Below are 18632 nucleotides of genomic sequence, written 5' to 3'. Positions count from 1 at the left end.
CACGTTAATCATGCACTGGCAAACGTGCATTCAACCGAATGCAGGCTACTCTGGAGGCAATGTTAAAAAGTAAATACGTGCTTTCGTCCATAGCTGCGCATATTTTAGCTGTACAAAATAATTAGCGATTTTTTTCAACTCCCCTTCTTATTTGAGTGATATTTTTATTATAATTAAAAATATTGTCACGTGATTCAAGAATGGGCAATGCGTTAAATTTCCTCTTCTTTTGGGCTTCTTCGCAAAAGTCCCGCCGCTTTTTTTGGGGCTTTCTTTTGTGATGATTATTTGCTTGTTAGCTGTGTAGCATCTGGCAACTCTGCTCAAGCCAAATGGCTGGAAAGTACTTTCCTCCAGGCATTTCAAAAATCGAGGGCCTGAAAACGAAGCCATGTTGGTTGCGATGTGAAGCAACTGGTAAGACAAGAAATATGGGGCTAAAGCTTCGCTTGACTCGGATTCACCTCAGCCGGATCTGGAAATGGCCGGAAATGTCAAGCGAGAGCTGCACAAGCTGCACATTTGCAAACAAGCGTGCATAGCGTATGCAAAAATAGAAGATGTTGCAGTGTGTTTCACAGTGCGTTAGTTAAGAACATTTCGTCAGAAGCGCGTCGTTCGCAAATACGCCGAGGCCGGCAGAAGAGCTGAAATGTGGTATGGGCGATTGCTCTGCGTAACAGTCGATCTGGCGGAGTCGCCTCACCTGACAGAGGCCGAAGTCAATAAGGCGAGCATCACCGTGCTCATCGAGAAGCACGTTCGACGAACTTATGTCACGATGCAGGTATCCTGTCAAATAAAACACGATAAAAAATAAAACAGATTAAGCGAATGTCATGCGTCGATATCGAAAGTATACGCGGCACGTTGCCTGCGCGTGCTACGCACGTGCGACAGCGGCATGCAAAGAGGTGACATAAAACTTAGTAGTCCGAGTCGCGTACAGTTATACTCGACAATATACAACCAATGAGGAGGTTCAGGAGTACCGTGAGGCTCGCCTGATTCTTGTCACCGCATAGCGGGGGCACCGATTTCGGCACCTTTAGTGGCAAGACGTGTCGTGCCACAGGAAGATTGGCTGTCTTATTTTCCTGATACCGCGACAGCTGCGTAATGAGGGAGGCGTCATCCACACGTCCGCCATGGACAGGAAACTCACCAGCTTCGTGGACAAAGTTGAGCGCGTGGGCCAGCTGAGCAGACACCACCTTGGCCCTATTTTCCGGCAAGGGTCCCGACCGTCGAATGATTTGGCTTAGGGTGCCTCGAGGCACGTACTCCATGACGAAGCACCATCTGAATGCGGGCGCACAGTTTGAGTGCGGAAAGTATACGCCCCAAAGAGATGGCGGTTACACAAACAGTACACAAAGCACCATCGCAAGTTGCTCACACTCCTTTACTTTTGAACTATACGTGCGATACGCTCATGGCGCTCTGTTGGACATGCCATTATTTCGCGCTAGACTTGAGTGTATGCAGATACGTGTGCCAAAATGACACATTGTTCATATACATGGTGTTTTTTTAAACAGCATAAACTTTTTAATAAAAATTCTATGACAGTCAGGCTGCTGTCTTTCGCACATGAACTCTATGTCGAGTTCTTTGTTACAGCTAAAATGACGTTGACGCGACTACATAACAAACACTTGTTAATTTTTAGTGCAGTTTTTTTATATTAGTGAGTTGTAGCACATGATAATTTACGGCATACCCATTTTTTTTTTTTAGAAATCGCAAAAGTTGCACGTAGTTCGAGATATTCACAATCGAATTTCAAGGGTGAAATCACGGTGCGTGTTCACGTGGTTACAGGTTGTGCTTTAAAATACGTGTTTCTGTGCTAATAGAGTTAGTTGTGAGAACGGCGCTGGTGTTCGCGTCCCTTCTTTGCCTCTGTCCTTGTTGTATTGCGCTGAATCCACTCAACATGTTTAACACAATCTCGCCCAAATGTTAGTTCTTCTGCACCATAGTACTATATAAAAAAATCAAGAATATCCCATTAAATATGGGTGTAGGGCAGGGAGATACGATCTCTCCAATGCTATTCACAGCGTGTTTACAGGAGGTTTTCAGAGCCCTGTATTTGGAGCAGTTGGGGATAAGAGTCAACGTAGAATACTTTAGTAACCAGCGATTCGCTGATGACATTGCCCTGCTGAGTAACTCAGGGGACGAATTGCAAAGCACGATTAATGAATATGAAAGGCAAAGTAGAAAGGAGGGTATAAAAGTCACTATGCAGGAAATTCAAGTAATGTTCAACAGTCTCGAGATAACAACGGTTTCCGATAGGTAGCGAGGCACTGGAAGCGGTAAGGGAGTACGTCTACTTAGGGCAGGTAGTGACCGCAGATCTGAACCATGAGACTGAAGTGACTAAAAGAATAGTAATGGGATAGAGTGCATTTGGCAGGTATTCACACATCATGAATGGCAGTTTACCAGTATCCCTCAAGAGAGAAGTATATAACAGCTGCACTTACCTACGGGGCAGATACCTGGTGGCTTACTAAATAGGTTCAACTTAAGGGCGACGACGCGAGTCATGGAAAGGAAAATTACAGGTGTAACGTCAAGTGACAAGAGGTGAAACGTGGTGAAACGAGGTGAAATTGGTGAAACGTGGGAGAGCCCTTTGTTCTGCAGTGGGAGTATCAGGCTGCTGCTGCTGCTGATGATGATGAAAGTCTTTATAGTATGACGCCACGCATGAGGCTGCGCTTGCAGCGGAGGGCCGAAGCATACTCCTTCTCCCCTACCTTTCCCCTTCCCTTCTCCGCTTTCACTAACGTGCAAGATACCCTGCGTAGAAAACTTCTAAGGCAGCTGAAGAAAGCAGTTCGTGTTGATTTGCCTCGTATTAGTTTCTGCGTATAAGCACTTTTGAGTTGTGCGAAGCACCTCTCCAGAACCCTCATCAGAACGCACAATGATTCAACTATATATAGAAGCTTGCTTAGGTAATACCAATTCCTTCGTCTGTCACAAGCGTTCAGCAGTCTAGAACTTTCGTTTGCAATTACTTCAAGTACTCTAGCTTATTTTGAAAATATACCGTGCGATACATGTGTAACGTTCAAGCTCGCAGCTGCTTTTCCCTGGTAGTCATATAGTAATCGTTCAAACTCGTGGAGCTAGTGTAACGGCTCTGCGGACGTGCCAGATATTAAGGCTGGCGCGCCAAGTATGGTACGAAAGTTTTATTGTGCTACTGCAGAAATTCATAGAACCTATCCCTAGATAGAGGTGCGAGCTATTCAGTTCGTCCCATACAGAATGCGGTAGACAGCCTGCGAGAAGCTTCCCGCCATTTTTTCTACACACAAGCCAAACGCACTGAAGGTTCAAAAGAGACGCCAATCAAATACTTTCAGCAAAGCAGAAAGTGGGATCGCGCGCAACCTGCTCATCAGTGACTTAATACAAACGACAGAAACAAATCCCTCTCGTGTGTAAAATCACCAGCAAATACCTAACCATAACAAATAACTATAGTAAATATATCACATATACCTCACATTGTACGCTGCACAGTTGCACTGCAATAGCCGCAACACCCCTTAGCTGGCATTCATACTAGACTGATTCATGTTGTAAGCATCGCGTTCGTGGTGAAAAGCGGTGCAATCGTTTTCATACTTACGCTTTCGTAGTCTCGTAGTAGCACTTCAGCGTTGCCACGAAAGGGTGATGCGAAACTGCTTGCCATGCCAAACGTTCAGCCTCCACGCGTCGGGCTTCCTAGACCAGGCAACAATGTATCAAGTCTCGTGCGCCTAAACGGGCAAGGTTGACCGCGACAAAAGTGCATCAAGAGTCATCAACGCTGGGTCACCACCCGAGCGCCCTGGTGGAAATTCATCAGGAAAGCTTACTCACCTTAGTCTGCTCGCGGTGATGCTTCTCGATACATTTCAGCGCAGCAAGCTCCTTCGTAACCTTGTGGCGCACGAGGTAGACGATGCCGAAGCTGCCTCTACCAAGGACCTGATGCTGCTGCAGGAAACTAAGGTGCCAGTCTCCTGGCTCACTCGGATTCTTCCAGAACGTCACCTCGTCCACGTCACCCAAGGAGATCTGTTGTTCGCCCGTGGGGGAAAGAAACAGGATGAGATCAGTTTGTCCGTACAATCATTTTTTTTTTTTAGCGAGTCGGTGCACGTGCGAAATAGCAAACGACTAGCTATGAGCCGCTACGCGAGGCAGTGCAAAACGAGGCACATGTTTTTTTTTGTTGGTTTTTTTTTTTCGCCACGAGCGAACGCGCCACACGATTCTGAGACGAGCCTACAGTGCCACTGTTCCACGATGTTGCCCAACTGATCCGCGAAAGAGAGCCCGCGCCCGCGTGAGAATTGCGACGTGCCTGCGTACCGATTTGATTCTAAACCTGCCCAGAAGCCCCGACAGGATCCCGCAGAGTTCGGTGCGCGAGCCACCCGAAGACTTCTTGGTGACGGTGTCGGGCGCGCCGTGAGGCAGCCGCTGGGTGCGCTTCTTGGGCGCAGCGGGACTAGCGGCAGGAGACTGCAGCTGCACGTGAGACGGGCCAGCGGACGACGCCTCGTCCTCTCGCCGCTTCACCTTCGCGCCAGGCTCTTTGGTCGACATCCATTTCAACGAGTTCTGCGAACAAGGGCGCAGCTGGTTAGGCTTGCGCGTCCAGGGCAGTTCCCTAAGGTAGACCTACTCTCAAGCGGCCGAACTTTTAGGGCCGCTTCTGTTTAACAGGAAGGGGATTTCTCAAGCAGTGACCAATGAAGTGAATGTCGCCATATTTAACGGCTGTACGTAGCCTGTTCACGAGCCAGGCGCGAAGTGCTAGCGTGAGGCTTGTTCCTTTCCCTCACCGTCGCGGCGCAAAAGTAGTCCTCGGTTGCCGCTTTTCTCGTGGAACTCTTCTTTGGAGAGTTTCACGCACCGCCGCTCTTCACGACGCGAGAGCGCCGCTACCCTTGGTGGTTGTGGCGGCAGATGCTGGCGCGGGAAACTGGTGAAACACCGTCGCCCCAAAGGCGTCGCCGTAGCCGGCTAAGGCACGAACAAAGGTCTACATGGTGGCTCCAAAGAAGCAGCACCTCCGAGACTGCGACACAAGGGCCTGAGCCGTAAGCTATGGCCGCTCCGACGTGCATCTGCAGTGGACTGACGCCACGACGCGCGCAGAGGCGCCCTGTGTTCTGCGAGGACGCCAACAGCGACGTCGTCACAATACTCAAAAATCACGAGCCTGGAGATCGTAAAGCCCAGGCGTTGGGGCAGCTGAATGCCGCAGTATCGGAGACCACGACAAGCCTGGTGCAAAATGAGATCTCTGTTGCAGTTTTATGAGGTCGAACACAGACGCATATATATATGCTCGCTCATTACTGTCGAACCTGATTGAGCAAGCCATATATAGCGCCGTCATAGGAGTCTATACATTTTCGCTTTTCACGTCCTCTTGTTTATTATTTCCATGAGAGAGTCGCCGTTGGAGGTGCGCTATGTGGGCACCCTCTGCTGCTGATAAGAATTTGAAGCCGGATGCGCTAACTATTCAGCTCTTAAGCAACACGCACGCTTTGATTGTACACTTACGGGGAGAGTGTGGGTGTCAGTGCATTATTTCGATGGCGACACCAGTGAATAAGTTTCTTGTGAAAAACAGCGCGAAAGACGGGGTACAAAAGCGCAAAGGCACACAATGGACATTACCCTACGCACACGTGCATGCGCGTGTGCGTATGTGTGTATGTGCGCGTGTGCTTGTGAGGTAGAATGGTTATCACCGGTCTATACCTCAAGTAGACCTAATACAAAGACTCGCAAGATCGACAGCTATCAGACGGAAAGAAATACCATTTACAGCGCGGTTTTGCATACGCTCGAACTAGCTAAAACGGCAAGCATGCTTCACTGCCGAAGCTTAAAGCCTTGACGGAAGGGATAGTAGGAGCAAGAAATGAGCGGCGAATGAAAACTTTCTTCTCTTATACTGCTATTTTCTTATCATGTCTCAACTTTTTAGCATTTGACTAAGCTTCAAAACTAGCTATATAGCTCCGCATGACCGTAAATTTTAATATGTCAGAATAGAAACGTCGCTAGTGCATTTGAGGCGAGAGGAGTGTTCGGAAAAACGCTAAGTGGCCTTTCCCGCAGTGCACAATTGCCAAATATGTAGTGTGCAGCTAGTTGTTAAAACTGCGGCGTTGGTACATCGTTCTTTGTTTCATTAAATATATTCTGGGCAATACGTTTTGCGCTAAATCCAACTAGCACGTTTCTAAAGCGTCTACTGCCACGTGCTTCATTTTCAAAGTCTGCCGTTCGTTCCACGTCTGAAGGTATGCAGCCTGTCTTCTGATATCATTCTCATGCACGTTCTCGTGTAGCCATAAAAATACAATTTGTATTTTAAAAACACGCTTTACCGCCAGAGATTACATTTTGATAAGGCTGAAACCATACTTTCTTAAAGGAAATATGTTCGGACAAAACATTTACATTGAAGCAATTTTGTGGCTCACACTGTTGCCTCGCATACATATAGCCATATTTGCGACGGTGAATCAGTGGCTACAGCGTCGCGCTGCTTAGCAAGAAGACGTAGGTTCGATTCCTTACCGACGTTGCCTCGTTCTGGTGGGTGTACAATGAAAAATCCCTCGTGTACCATAGCTTTGAATTCAGGTTGAAGAACCCGAGGTGGTCAATACGATTCCCCGACTTCCACTACTGCGCCCCGCACAGATCTGGTGACGTCATGTTATGACGTTGCCGAGACGCTTTGTGGCATAGCCAGGAAGACGTTTATTACGCTATTAGGTGACTGAAGAACACTTACAGCACTGAATGCCACATAAGTGGCAACGAAGACTTCGAGGGAACGAGTTTATGTGGGCGACGGAGTCGGCTGAGGGACCCTGGTTCCTTTGGAAAACGGAGGGAAAGAAGACAACTGCGCCTCGTCTGCCCAAGGAATATGCCACAAAACTTACGCGTATATTTTTTTGTCCTGGTCAACTGAAGCCGAGCAAATGGTACCGTACTATACTACCCAGCCAATCAAAGGTGCGTGTGAGGTGCTGCCAACCCTTCTGTCGTACCAATATGCGACAAGAAGTGACAGTGAACATTAGTACACAACGAGGTGACCCCGCCAGAGTCATTCAGGGATGCCTGGTAAATTAAGTAAATGTTTGCTGTAGTAAATGCTGGAGTAAATGGAGTAAAAGTAAATGTTTGCTGGAGCCATCCGTCGTGTACAGACTTGGCACGTGTCAGTAAGCATTTCTGTACCAAATACAGCACGGGTGCACTTCTTTGCCGAGAAGTGTCACAACGAGTTGGTGGTTGCGTGTCCGATACGTACCGAGTCCTCGGCCTCTCCATCCCTCACAGCGGCTTCGTCGACGGGAGACGCGGGCTGCTGTGCGGGAGTGGCGGGTGAGACGCCAGAGGGACCTGGAACAGCTGGCGGGGAATTTCTGCGCATCGGAGAGCCGGCCTTGGAGCCGCCACCGTGCGCGCCACCGGGAGTGACCGCAGTCGTCTGCTTAGAGGTGCGCTCGCCATCGGCTTCGCTGGTGCCCCGGAATGGCGTCGTAGCTCTTCCAGGCTGAGCAGCCCGCGGCGCCTGCAGCAACTGCCCGGCGTCGCTTCGTGGCGTCCTCGGCGCCGACTCCTGGCTTGTCGTAGCGGCACTCAGCGCGGGGACCTGCGTCTAGCCGTCGCACTCAGAAGCCGCCAACCTGACCAGACGCTCTACTTTCCACGACACAAGTGCCATGTATCCTTGCAGCGTAATTGAAAGGAATTCAACAGCGAGCATATTGGCAGTGGATCATTCATCACCGGAAGCATAGATGATTTTCCGCAGCGGCGAACGGGCGCGGCCATGTTTGATCACGTGGTCGTAACTGGCCTTCCCCCAGCTCCAGCCAACGCATTGGGCCAGCGAAGCGGCCATGGCCGTACCTCACAAGCTGCTTACAGCAGGGTGTAAGCAAGTCACATGCTTGCACAGCAAAACATAGTTCTACATGTAATCGCTTAAAAGTTGATAACGTTGAGGCATTTGCGTTTCTTTGGTACGCAATACGCCACAGCAATACGTGATATTTTTATTCTACTTCGAATTTATGGCGTATGCCTTTAATTGTTGTATTAACAACCGTCAATAGCTGGGGTTACAAGTCAACATGGCAGCACCCCTGCAGACGCGACCGCCCGCTTCGATCCGAATTCGCGCTTGCTATTTGCCCACTGTCCTGATAACAAAAAATAAATGGCGAATCGGCAATCGCTTTGTGTCATCTCACGCTGGGGACAAAGAATCAAGTATGTTCTGTCTTTATTACTGAGATCAGCTGTGTTTATTTAGCCATGCCCGCTAAGCCTTGTCTCCGAGAATTTGAGAATTAATCTTGGAAACAGGCAACGGCGTTACCGGTAACGTGTTACTTTTCTCGGTAACTTAGTAACGTACTCGTTACCAATTCGGAACTGTAACGGGTAACGTACTTACGTTAACATTTTTCAGTAACGTGAGGTGTCACGTTACTCGTTACTTCTTATTTCAATTATTTCGGGAGTTTTCCACAAAAGTCCGTCTCATCGGCACCACTTTCGCAGAGCTCACCCCAACGTTTTGTCGCAGCGGCGGACTGCTGCCGGCCCCCCAGGTGTTAAAATGCGTCCGTCGAGAGCGTATTTAGCGTAGGTGCGCACGTATTCAATGAGAAGCGAGGCTAGCTGTGCGATGACAGCTTTGAAATGCAGCTATTGCTTTAATTCTACAACAAGTTGTAGTTATTAAAAAGTTCTCCCTGCAATAGCGCTGGATATCAATTTTGTTTTCAAAATGAAGTTGGCTTGTTTCTATCGGCCATGCGGGCATAGATTTCTATAGTTACTCAATTTTTGAGCGAACGAGGTTTAACATGAACACTTTTACATAAACCCTTGCAATTATACACGTTAAAGGGGAAAAATTGTATACGTGAGCAAGCATTTTTTTTTCGCGTAACTAAGCCGTTTAAGCGTTACTCGTTACGTTTTATTTCAATTATCTCGGGAGTTTTCCACAAAAGACCTTCGTCTCATAAGCACCACTTTCGCAGAGCTCACCCCAACGTTCTTTTGTCGCAATATTTGACCACGTGTACTGTTAGTAGAAACACATCGTCAGAATTACAGTGAATTTGTTGAGAGCTGCGCAACGCATTCTTTGCGAATGATGAAATATCATTTTGTGATGATATCGGTGAACACATTTTGTGACAATCTTGATGATAAAACCTCATTTTATGTTTAATGTCACACTGAGAAAAATGGCTTAACGATGTGTCACAGAGCTAGAAGCCATGACAGTTAACTGTACAGGCAACTTCATAGGTCACTATAATATTGCTGGGGTCCGGCACATTTGTGCAAAGTATTCTCGTCAAACCAGTATTTCAAGTAAAATCGTTGTTGGGGCTAGACGTTTTGTGTGAAATATAAATATCAGCTTTATAACATTGTCGACTGTGGGTTCCTGCAGCGACGACGCACTGATTCAAATTTCTGACCGCGGAGTAACGGCAAAAGTAACTGTACGTTACTATTTTCTGTAACGGTAAGGGTATCGCGTTACCTTTTTTTTTTTTTTTTGAAGGTAACGTAGGGCGCTAACGCGTGCCTTTTTTGTAAGCGTAACGAGTAACGTATTTAGTTACTTTGTTTCGGTAATGCCTACAACACTGTTTAAATTTCGAGGTGGAAGGAAACCGCGTCCACAGGTGCCGCCATTTTTTCCGGCGCTGCCGTCTGCTTGCTTTTACTTGCCCAACGCGTGTGCGCAGACGCCATGGGGACGCCAAGCAGACGTAGCGGCGCCGATGTATACATAATCAGCAGCGCTGCCAAAGGCCACGGCAGGGAGACGGCCACGGTGCGGTGTCGCCATCTAGTCTTGATTTAGCAAACCAGCTGCGGAAAATCGTCTGTAGGTACACCTTTGCCACACCGTGGCAACCACCATTCTTGATTGCCGATTAGCATAAATAAATTTAAGACGTAATGGTGGACTATAGTTGGTTAGTCGTGATAGCTTGCGGCAGCGCGCATCAGAAACAAGGTCGACACGTACAGAACACAAGAATAGACAAACATTATGTTCCTCTACTCTCGTGTTTTGTGTCGTCCTTGTTTTTTACGAGCGCTGTCATGAAGTATCCTAATTAGGTTGTTTGATACTTAGCCGTTTTTGTACTGTTGGCGGAATGATCAATAGATTAAGAACCACTACATTCGAAAAAGAAAGTGGCGCAACCACCGCATTTAAAGAAATACGCCGTTATTCTTCCGTGTTTATAAGTTCGTAAATCCTGACGTGCTGATATAACCAGGAACAACGTGCTAAATAAATGCGATCTAGGCGCTGCTTCCGCGAATGCATCCATCCATAACATAGTGCGATTGTACAAAACTATAATATCGACAGCAACGCCTTACAACGGTCAACCGTAGCAAACTTTGTCACGATTTAGTGCCTCCAGAAAATTGGCGCATTCCTGGAATTTTCGCATTTCTTCACTTAAGCAGGTCAACAGGGCTTTTTTTTTTTTACCTGAGAAAGCAATTAACCATTAATTTCTACAGTCATGCGAGACTTTCTCAAGAGCTTAACATATTTCCTTCGTAACTTGGCCCGGAAGTTTTCATTTTCATGAAGCTTCCTTCACCTTGCAGCTCTCCGCAGTTTCACTTTTTTTTTTTTTTTTTTAGAAAGCGAACTACTAGTTACGTTCACGTTTAACGCAGCACGAATAGTCGGATGCTTAAGCTACCCGGTTCAGAAAATGTTCACGCGGAATAGCGCGTAAAGGCGCAATTTCCATTCCGCCAAATCAGCTTGGAAAAAAAAGCACAGAATGATAGAAAAAGAACGTTAACGGCTCAAGGCGCTCGTACCATTGGCTTCAATCCAGCATAACCAAAAGCGATTTGCCAGCTGTAGGAAGGAACGGTCGACCATTTGGTAAACACGAAGAGCTAGAAGAGCACTCGCGTCTAACTACCCACTTAAATGGCGCCGAGTGTGGTATAGTATACAGCGGCGCATTAATTCGAAACATCTTCCTCACGTCGGGAAACTGTGGTCACGGAAGAGCTATAAGCGCAACGGAATAGACGCGAGCGGATGTTCGAGCGCCCCTCTACAGGCATACTGTCACAATAACCGAAAAAAAAAAAAAGTTTTTCTTTGACTTGTTATCGCTTCCGTCTTAAGCCCATTACAGAGTGCTAATATGCATTTTTTTTTTGTTATTTGCCTTCTCGGTGCTTGCTACTGCTATACAAGCACAAAGACACTAACACGAAACGACGGATTGTTGAGCCGTACACGCTAACAACACTAATTCAAAAGCACCTCCCCCCCCCCTTTTTTTTTTGCCATGAACACTGAAAGGATGCTTAGAATTCAAGCGCGAGCTTGGTTTTAGGATTAAGGCTGATTAAGAACGGATTAAGGCAACAAGGTGTAAGAAGGAAGAATGACCTGTGCAATTGTATACCAATCACACCAATTCACGGAGGACGCAGAAAGCCGCTAGAACAGTGTCATACCTTGGCAACTTGTACCTGTCGTTCACACTCCATCAGTTGTGGATACGAGCGGAGGATTAGCGTTAAAGTATAGCAAGCATGCCCCTTACCTCTCATTTCTAACAGGTTATGACATTCGCGTTGTATTTTTCTACGCCCCTACATTTTTTACAGCGAAAGCTGTTATGAGATCACAACAACAGCCCCTTTTGGCGCCGTAGTTGTACGCCGCCGCCGCCGCCGGTGTCCGTAACCGCTATCGCGCGAAATAAGAAAAAATAAACGAAATAAGAAAGAAAAAACGCCAGGCCTGCGCGGAAAGCGCAGCACAGTCACAGCGAAAGCTGGAAGAGCGGCATTTCGAGAGCCCGTTATAAACTCTCTTGTGGCTACTAACACAAGTACACTAGCAACGTACCCACTACGACACAAATCATAATTTTTGTGTCCCATCACGACGTTATTCGTCATTCTGCGGAGAAGCGAGGTACCATCTGTAAGGTATTATGTCCAGTTTGCTGATGCGACAGTTGATGACGATGAAGAATTATGGCTGAGCTCTTTGTAATGGGTTGGAAGCTTTAAACGACGCATTAGTTACGTACTTCACATAGTGTGACGCCCGGTCGTTATTTAACTCTCCCATCACGCTTTATAACATAAGTTAACGTGAGAAAGAGAGAGAGGGAATTAACTTTATTGAGACCCTGAGAAAATGGATCATGGGATCCTTATGGGCTTCCTTGGCAACCAATAGAAGTGCACTTGCGAGGAACCCACTACGCAATGAATCATCATAACTTCTGTGAATTACGGAAGCAGCCACTATGCAATTTTTCGTCATTCTGCGGAGAACCGTGGTACCCGCTCAACAACTGTAAGGCATTATGTGCACTTTGTTGATGCTATGGCTGATGACGATGAAGAACTATGGCAGAGCCCTTTGTAATGGGTTGGAAGCATTCAACAACCCACTCGTTTCGCAATTCGCATTGTGCGACGTTTGGTTACAGAATTCGCGTTGTGTGACGTCTGGTTGTTATTTTGCTATTCTATCATACTACATTACATATGTTAACGCGGTTCCTTCCCGACATGAAGCCTGTATAGGGTCTTTTTGCGAAGCACTTTCAAGCACCGGCGTGGCTCTGAGGTAGAATACTAGGCTCCCACGCAGAAGGCACAGGTTCGAATTTCGTTCTATCCTGAATATTTTTTCTCATTCCGTTTTTTTTTCCTTATTTCGCGCGATAGTGGTTACGGACACCGGCGGCGGCGGACAACTACGGCGCCAAAAACGTCCCTTGTTGTGATCTCATAACAGCTTTCGCTGTAAAATATACAGGACGGAACGGGGTTTGAACTTGGGCCCTCTGCGTGGGAGCCCAGTATTCTACCACAAAGCCATGCCGGTGCTTGAAACTCCGTTGCAAAAAGACGTTATACTGGCTTCATGTCGGGAAGGAACAACATTAACATATGTAATATAGCGTGGTAGAAGAGCAAAATAACAACCAGGTGTCACAACGAGAATTCAGGAACCTGGCGTCACACAATGCGAAATGCGCAACGAGTGGGTCTTTGAATACTTCCAACCCATTACAAAAGACTCAGCCATAATTCTTCATCGTCATCAGGCACAGCACCAACAAAGTTCACATAATGCCTTACAGATGTGCAGTACCTCGAAAGTGTACTTGTATTAGTTGCCAAGGAAGCCTATAAGGCCCCCATGATCCATTTCCCCAGGGCCTCAATCAATTTTTCCCTCTCTCTCCCTCTTTCTCACGTTAAGATGTTATATAGCGTGGTAGGAGAGGGAAATAACGACCGGGCGTCACGCAATGCGAATTACGTAACTAGTGGGTCGTTTAAAGCTTCCAACCCATTACAAAGGGTTCTGCCATAGTTCATCATCATCAGCCGTCGCATCAACAAAGTGTACGTACATAATGCCTTACAGATGTGTAGCGGGTACCTCGCTTCTCCGCAAAAAGCCGAATAGGGGCGTACCGGTGCTTCCGTACTTTACAAAAATTATTTATGGCGTAGTGGGTACCATGCAAGCGTACTTGTATTAGTAGCCCAAAAAGAGCTTACAACGAGCTCTAGAAATGCCGCTCTTCCCGCTTTCGCTGTGACTGTTCTGCGCTTTCCGCGCAGGCCTGCCGTTTTTTTATTCCTTCCCACAATCCAAGGCAAAAAAAAGGCATATATAGGGTGTCTTTCTGCCACACAACGATCATCTTTGTGTATCTAGCGTGCTTTCCGTGCGTTATTGCCGCGCGACCTTCCCGCTCTTACAAAAATGCATTTAGACAGCCTATAGACTGTCTAAAAAGGGTTTAGACAGTCTATAGACTGTCTAAACGCATTTTTGTAAGGGCGCGCGGTCACGAAAGGCGTGTGCTTATCAGCGTGACATAGCCTTCTTGATAGGAAAGTAGAGAGCACAGAGTTTCCGAGAAAGGAAACGCAAGAAAGCTGGATGAGGATTACAGTTGCTTGGCAAAAAGACGCCACAAATACTCCCTTTTGCCTCAGAGTAGTGTTAAGCCACTAATGTCATAAGTTCTGGGGCGGGCTAGTCACCTTGTATAGTGAGTATGTCAGAGAGCGAATGTGTGTCGATGACCACTTCATGGACACTTTGCTGCGACGACCAAACGCCCTATAAGCTAACAAGCAGGGCACGGAAACAAACTAACTATTTTCTCATATTTTCAAGAACGCTGAAGTATCCGGCACTAAATTTATTGCAACTTTCTCCCTGTCCCGCATTAGGCGGAACAGTCACTCGCGTAACCAGCGAAACATCGAGAACCAAAAACCAATTTAAAAGGAACAGGGTCCGTATTCACAAAATCGTCTGACGCTAAAAATTTTCGTAAGAGAATATTTCAGCCAATCACGATGCGGGACATATCATTTGTGCAGCCGGCTGACCAGTGGGAAAACGCACTTACGAAAGAGAAGTTTTAATTGTTGCGGTTTAACGTCCCAAAATAACGATATGATTGAGGGACGCTGTAGTGGAAGGCTCCGGAAATTTAGACCACCCTGGGGTTCTTTACCATGCACCTAAATCTAAATACTGGGGCCTCAAGCATTTTCGCCTCCATCGAAAATGCGACTGCCGCGGCCGCAACCTTCGGGTCAGCGAGCACCATAACCACTGGACTACCGTGGCGGGTGAAAGAAGTTTTGTGGGCCCCAGAATTCATACGATCGTGTACAAGTACGCGAGTGATGAAATTCTGCGTCAATAATACCGGCACTCGCTGAACGCACTTACGGCCGCCGCCTGAGTCCACTTGAGAGGCGCACGCGCGCACGTACTCCGACGGCGCGGTATGCGCTTGAACTCTTTGGGTGGCCGTTCTTTGATCGGGGGCGTCACAGGAGCATTACGCGCGCTGGACCGCTTGGACAAGTGACAGGTGAAGAATAGACCCGGCGCCAGTGTGTGCAGAGTCGGTAAGGGCGTGTCGGCGCAGGTCAGCATGCCAGACCGCGGCCGACGCCCTGCATCTCACGGCCGCCGGCCGGCCTGCACACCAAGGAGTCACACGCTATAGCGCCAGGAAGCACGCTCCAGCGCCTCATTACGCTATTCGTGAGCGCGTACCTTAATGCAGACTACAAGTACACCGGCACATGAGCGGTATGAGGGAGCACGCCGCGTTCAGTTGTAAACTATACGAATACTCATATTGCGGGCATTCAAATCTGGCTCCCCACTTGATTAACATGTAGTCCTCGCTTAGGGATTTTACTTAGTTCTACATACTGCTAGAAGGCAGAGTATGCTGTCACACCTGAAATTAAGGCGAACACGTTATTACAAAAGACACGCTAAGTCCTTTATGTTCACCACGTGTGCATGACGGTGTCTTGATTCATTCGCTGACGCTCAGTTTCGGGGCTTCTGCGCATTCATCTACCGTCATCAGCGTGATTACAACGCGCTATATTAATAAGTGGACAAGGTGCTCGCTTCTTTCCACTCATGTGTAATTCCACCCTTATGGGAAAGTAACGCGAAGACAGCAATAATACCAGCCTATAGCGGTGCTCCTTTTTTTTTCATTGTTTTTTTCTGTTTTTGCATGCCTTTACAGCCACTTCCTTTGAGATGGCTGTAAAAGAAAGAAAGAAAGAAAGAAAGAAAGAAAGAAAGAAAGAAAGAAAGAAAGAAAGAAAGAAAGAAAGAAAGAAAGAAAGAAAGAAACAAACAAACAAACAAACAACGTTTCCTCGGTACTAAAACTCTTTATTAGAGAGATTTAGTGCCGGGGACCCCAAGCCGTTGGGTCCAGTGTTCTTGCGTTCTTTTGTGCTCTCTCTGCTTTCTTCTGCACGCAAGCGGCTTGGGGTCTCCGGCACTAAACTCTCAATGAGAAAGTTCTAGAGCCGCGTGCGTTGCGTCCGTAACGGTGCTGCGTACACAAGAACGCAGCGCTTACCGCAGCGCTCATGAGCAGAATTTTTACGCACGTGGCCTAAGAAACGTGGCGCTCTTGGGTACGCAACGTCGTTACGGCCGCAACGCACGCAATTCTAAAACTCGCTATTGAAACCACACTGCACTGAAAAAACTCGAACACTGGCGCAATGTTTTCAGTACTTCAACTACTCGAAGTATGTGGAATATAAACATTTTTACTGGTGTTCTCACTGTGTGGTCGATAAGGCCCAAATAACCTTTGAAACTCTCAAGGCCCAATGGACTTTTCCGTACATCATTTTGCTTTCTTCGCACACTACGCATGGCGTCTGTCACGCAAGTTAATATGATTCCACAATTAAGCCAGGGCAGGCTTCGTCCTATGAGTGCAGTATGCGTTTAAGTAGAGTCGCTGGTGATGTGACAAGCAAATGACAAGCTCATAACTGAAAGCGCGAGATTCTGACATGCATGCGCTGTGCGCCATCTTAACTATAGCGCACGCGATACGTCAGTGGTTTTCTGTACTGAATTGATTCTAGCTGACTTTTATTCCCGCAGGTCCAACGCCCTCTTCTTGCCTTCTTAGAAGCCTCTGATTTGGGTGTCCCGGCTATCACGCAGCGCGATTTAAAAAAAGAGGAACGGCGTTACGCGAATCAAACCTACAGCATATTGTTCCTAGTACACTAGAGTAGCCACTGCTATTTTTTCGTTAATGAGGTTTAATTAATTAGTCATAATTATATTTCTAACTCGAGAAGTACTCGCCTAATTCTCAAAATGTCAATGAGGCGTATGTAGGCATGTTCAAATGGCATCTAATTGCGCTACTTTCAACAAAGTGCTAATTGCGCGCACATTTTTTCCGGCTGATAAAGAAAGCCCGCTAAATATGAAAAATAACACGTGACTACGCTCCCACCCGCAAAGGAAACCAGCGCCCTCAAATAAGATTACTGCAAACAACCGCTTTGCCTGTTGCCTGTTGCGAAAGACAGCGTTCCGCATTTTGGCAAGGGTACAGGTCGGGCGCCAGCGATATGCGCGCAATTTCGCTGGGATTCAATCCGTTCGATAGTACGCCGCAATCATCCATATCTCACGGCCGACTGTTCTCATTGATAACGCGGCAGGTGTTCTGATTACGGCCTGACTCTGTAAAGCCAAGCGGTGCGTTTCTAGGCCGGGGAGTGGCAGATAGGGCGATGCGTTTTTTTTTCTTTCTGCATTTTTTCCTTGATACTGTCTGCCTCATAGGGAGCCTGTTTGAGGGCGCTGGTTCCCGACGCGCGCAACACTCTAGTCACGTGTCACTTTTCATATTTCGCGGGCTTTCTTGATCAAGCGGAAAAAATGAGCGCGCAATTAGCACGTTGTTGAAAGTAGCGCAGTTAGATGCCATTTGAACATGCCTACATACGCCTCATTGACATTTTGACTATTAGGCGAGTACTTGTCGAGTTAGAAATATAATTATGACTAATTAATTAAGCCTCATTAACGAAAAAATAGCAGTGGCTACTCTAGTGTACTAGGAACAATATGCTGTAGGTTTTATTCGCGTAACGCCGTTCCTCTTTTTTTTAATCGTGCTGCGTGATAGCTGGGACACCCTGTATATGAAGAGTAGTTAAGAATTTTGAGTAAGAACAAGAAGACCGCATTCAGGCACATAAATCTTTCACGTGTATTGCGAAACTGTAGCAGATACAAGTGCTACTAGACCACGTTGCATGTATTAAGGCAGTATAGATAATACCTTCACTATTTCGATACAGAGGCGGCTGTCATCACTCTGACATGACAAACTAATATACATGAGCTCAACAGAAGATGAAGTAATGCTGAAAACGAAAGTTAAATTACGTAAAACACACGGATGTTGATGTTACCATGCCTTCTCTAAACACTTGAGACAAATGCTAAGTTGCACGTCCCTTTCCTAAGAACATTACACATTTCTGCGTTTGGAATTAACAAAATCATATTAGGGAAATATATTTAGCTCAAGGGTTCACCGAGTCGAAAACATTTCAACTACGTGCACCCGTAACACGAAGTCACGGCGTGCCTTTGGAACAAGTCTAACGATAAGGCTACGCATTTCTGGCGCTGACGAGACAGCGCAGACGCTCCGGCTTGCGCTGTACGAGACTGCATGTAAGAGCTGCGAAAACCCGCGACGCACAGGCAAAGACGAGAGAAATCCAAATGAACGCACAATGGCTACAAGTAGTCTCCTCAGCAGGCCTCCACGTTGCGGAGCATTGGAAGGCCGAATTGTCGCGAGCGGGGGTCGAATCCGTGTGTCGTCGGCGCAAAGAGCGGCATTCCCAGCAGAAAGAAAACGCAGCGGCTGGAAGTGCCGCGGGGCTCACCTACGGTGGACGCGGCCGGGGCTAATCGTCGTTTTTGCACACGAGCCCATGCAGGGGCGCCGCGAGGGTTGGCGCGCGGTTCGCACCATGGCGATGCCACCGCTGGGCGCGTCTGCGAATACGAAAGAAGGAAGAAGTTGCTGCAACTGTGTGCGTGTGCATTTCGCTCTTAAAGCTGTCAGACAGTCACGCAAGAAACCCCACCCAAGACG

The 18632-nt window shown here is 47.3% G+C and overlaps 1 protein-coding gene across 1 annotated transcript in view; it reads right to left on the bottom strand.

Annotated features, from left to right (window-relative positions):
• Positions 1-15097, bottom strand: part of LOC119382323 (aurora kinase) — a 32934-nt gene extending 17837 nt beyond the window's left edge. Inside the window, exons 1-7 of the mRNA XM_049412702.1 lie at positions 14888-15097; positions 7373-7723; positions 4390-4641; positions 3895-4092; positions 3659-3756; positions 1166-1302; positions 707-792 (exon numbers count right to left, since the gene is read on the bottom strand). Coding sequence (XP_049268659.1) covers positions 707-792; positions 1166-1302; positions 3659-3756; positions 3895-4092; positions 4390-4641; positions 7373-7723; positions 14888-15097 — 1332 coding nt within the window. The remainder of the gene's footprint in view (positions 1-706; positions 793-1165; positions 1303-3658; positions 3757-3894; positions 4093-4389; positions 4642-7372; positions 7724-14887) is intronic.
• Positions 15098-18632: the final 3535 nt, after the last annotated feature.

This window comes from Rhipicephalus sanguineus, chromosome 1, assembly GCF_013339695.2.
Source record: "Rhipicephalus sanguineus isolate Rsan-2018 chromosome 1, BIME_Rsan_1.4, whole genome shotgun sequence".
In the NCBI taxonomy this organism is placed as follows: domain Eukaryota; kingdom Metazoa; phylum Arthropoda; class Arachnida; order Ixodida; family Ixodidae; genus Rhipicephalus; species Rhipicephalus sanguineus.
The sequence above is the reverse complement of the archived record's forward strand: the minus strand, read 5'-3'. Positions and strand labels throughout refer to the sequence as shown.